At 45.4% G+C, this 2,500-nt stretch overlaps 1 protein-coding gene across 3 annotated transcripts in view; it reads left to right on the top strand.

Moving 5' to 3' along the window:
• Nucleotides 1-2,500, top strand: part of LOC135538150 (carbohydrate sulfotransferase 15-like) — a 134,833-nt gene that overhangs the window by 123,427 nt on the left and 8,906 nt on the right. For all 3 annotated transcript variants that reach the window (XM_064964122.1, XM_064964121.1, XM_064964123.1), the window contains one exon: nt 330-486. In XM_064964122.1, coding sequence (XP_064820194.1) covers nt 330-486 — 157 coding nt within the window. The remainder of the gene's footprint in view (nt 1-329; nt 487-2,500) is intronic.

Raw genomic sequence — 2,500 nt, 5'->3', positions numbered from 1 at the left:
GTTGTTGTTGTTGTTGTTTGTTCTCTCAGGTTGTACTCTGATGTTGATGTTGATGTTGTTGTTGTTGTTGTTTGTTCTCTCAGGTTGTACTCCGATGGTGATGTTGATGTTGTTGTTGTTGTTGTTTGTTCTCTCAGGTTGTACTCTGATGTTGATGTTGTTGTTGTTGTTGTTTGTTCTCTCAGGTTGTACTCCGATGGTGATGTTGATGTTGTTGTTGTTGTTGTTTGTTCTCTCAGGTTGTACTCTGATGTTGTTGTTGTTGTTGTTTGTTCTCTCAGGTTGTACTCTGATGTTGATGTTGTTGTTGTTGTTGTTTGTTCTCTCAGGTTGTACTCCGACTATCTCTACTTTGGGATCACTAATAAGTCTGTGGAGGATTTCCAGGACAAGGTGTCCGAGTCTCTCCAGCTGTTTGAAGGGTGCCTGACAGAGTACACCATGCGCTCCTGTGTATACAACACCACGCTCAACAACGCCATGCCAGTGAGTAGCCTTCACCTTCTCCACATCCATTTGCTTTCTATGTTTTAACAGACTGACCATAACAGTCTAACTGTCCAGGTGAATAGGGAGGGGGGCGGGGGGAGGGGGTCTGTGTGTGAGAGATAGACAGAAGGAAATAGAGAATTCTCCTCCACTCTTTCCTCTACTCTCTCCTCCATGCTCTCCTCCACTCCCCTCCATTCTCTCCTCCACTCTTTCCTCCACTCCCCTCCATTCTCTCCTCCATTCTTTCCTCTACTCTTCTCCATTCTCTCCTCCATTCTCTCCTCTATTTTCCTCCATTCTCTCCTCTATTTTCCTCCATTCTCTCCTCCACACTCTCCTCTATTCTCCTCCATTCTCTCCTCCATTCTCTCCTCCATTCTTTCCTCTATTCTCCTCCATTCTCTCCTATATTCTCCTCCATTCTCTCCTCCACGCTCTCCTCTATTCTCCTCCATTCTCTCCTCCATTCTCTCCTCCATTCTCTCCTCTATTCTCCTCCATTCTCTCCTCCATTCTCTCCTCCATTCTCTCCTCCACGCTCTCCTCTATTCTCCTCCATTCTCTCCTCCATTCTTTCCTCTATTCTCCTCCATTCTCTCCTCCATTCTCTCCTCCATTCTCTCCTCCACTCTTTCCTCCACTCCCCTCCATTCTCTCCTCGATTCTCTCCTCCGCTCTCTCCTCCATTCTTTCCTCTATTCTCCTCCATTCTCTCCTTCACTCTTTCCTCTATTATCCTCCATTCTCTCCTCTATTCTCATCCATTCTCCCCTCCATTCTCTCCTCCACTCTCCTCCATACTCTCCTCCACTCTCCTCCGCTCTCCTCCATTCTCTCCTTCACTCCCCCCCATTCTCTCCTCTATTCTCATCCATTCTCTCCTCCATTAACTCCTCCACTCTCCTCCATTCTCTCCACCACTCTCCTCCACTCTCTCCTCCATTCTCTCCTCCATTCTCACCACTCTCCTCCATTCTCTCCTCCATTCTCACCTCCATCAGGCCTAATTGTCAATCGGTTTATCTCTCGAATTATTACAGCATGTGAGGTTGGTTGTGGCAAGCTGTTACCAAGTTGTTACCAAGCTGTTACCAAGCTGTTACCAAGCTGGACCAAGTTGTTACCAAGCTGTTACCAAGCTGTTACCAAGATGTTACCAAGCTGTTACCAAGCTGTTACCAAGTTGTTGTCAGGCTGTTACCAAGCTGTTACCAAGCTGTTGCCAAGCTGTTACCCAGCTGTTACCCAGCTGTTACCCGGCTGTTACCAAGCTGTTACCAGGCTGTTACCAAGCTGTTACCAAGCTGTTACCAAGCTGTTACCAAGCTGTTACCAAGCTGTTACCAAGCTGTTACCAAGATGTTACCAAGCTGTTACCAAGTTGTTACCAAGCTGTTACCAAGATGTTACCAAGCTGGACCAAGTTGTTACCAGGCTGTTACCAAGCTGTTACCAAGTTGTTACAAGCTGTTACCAAGCTGCTGTCAGGCTGTTACCAAGCTGTTACCAAGCTGTTATCAAGCTGTTACCAATGCCAATTATAATAAAGGTTTTAGAGTTGAAACAGAGAAAGAAATAAACAACAACAATAAACAACATCATAAGTGCTGAGTTAGCCAGTGTGTTGATGAAGCCAGTGTGTTGATGAAGCCAGTGTGTTGATGAAGCCAGTGTGTTGATGAAGCCAGTGTGTTGATGAAGCGTGTTGTATTGAACTGTGTTGTATCTGACTAACAGTCCTGGTTCTATTGAACTGTGTTGTATCTGACTAACAGTCCTGGTTCTATTGAACTGTGTTGTATCTGACTAACAGTCCTGGTTCTATTGAACTGTGTTGTGTCTGACTAACAGTCCTGGTTCTATTGAACTGTGTTGTGGTGTATCTGACTAACAGTCCTGGTTCTATTGAACTGTGTTGTATCTGACTAACAGTCCTTGTTCTATTGAACTGTGTTGTGGTGTATCTGACTAACAGTCCTGGTTCTATTGAACTGTGTTGTATCTGACT

Source organism: Oncorhynchus masou, unplaced genomic scaffold, assembly GCF_036934945.1.
Source record: "Oncorhynchus masou masou isolate Uvic2021 unplaced genomic scaffold, UVic_Omas_1.1 unplaced_scaffold_919, whole genome shotgun sequence".
Taxonomy (NCBI): Eukaryota; Metazoa; Chordata; class Actinopteri; order Salmoniformes; family Salmonidae; genus Oncorhynchus; species Oncorhynchus masou.
The sequence above is the reverse complement of the archived record's forward strand: the minus strand, read 5'-3'. Positions and strand labels throughout refer to the sequence as shown.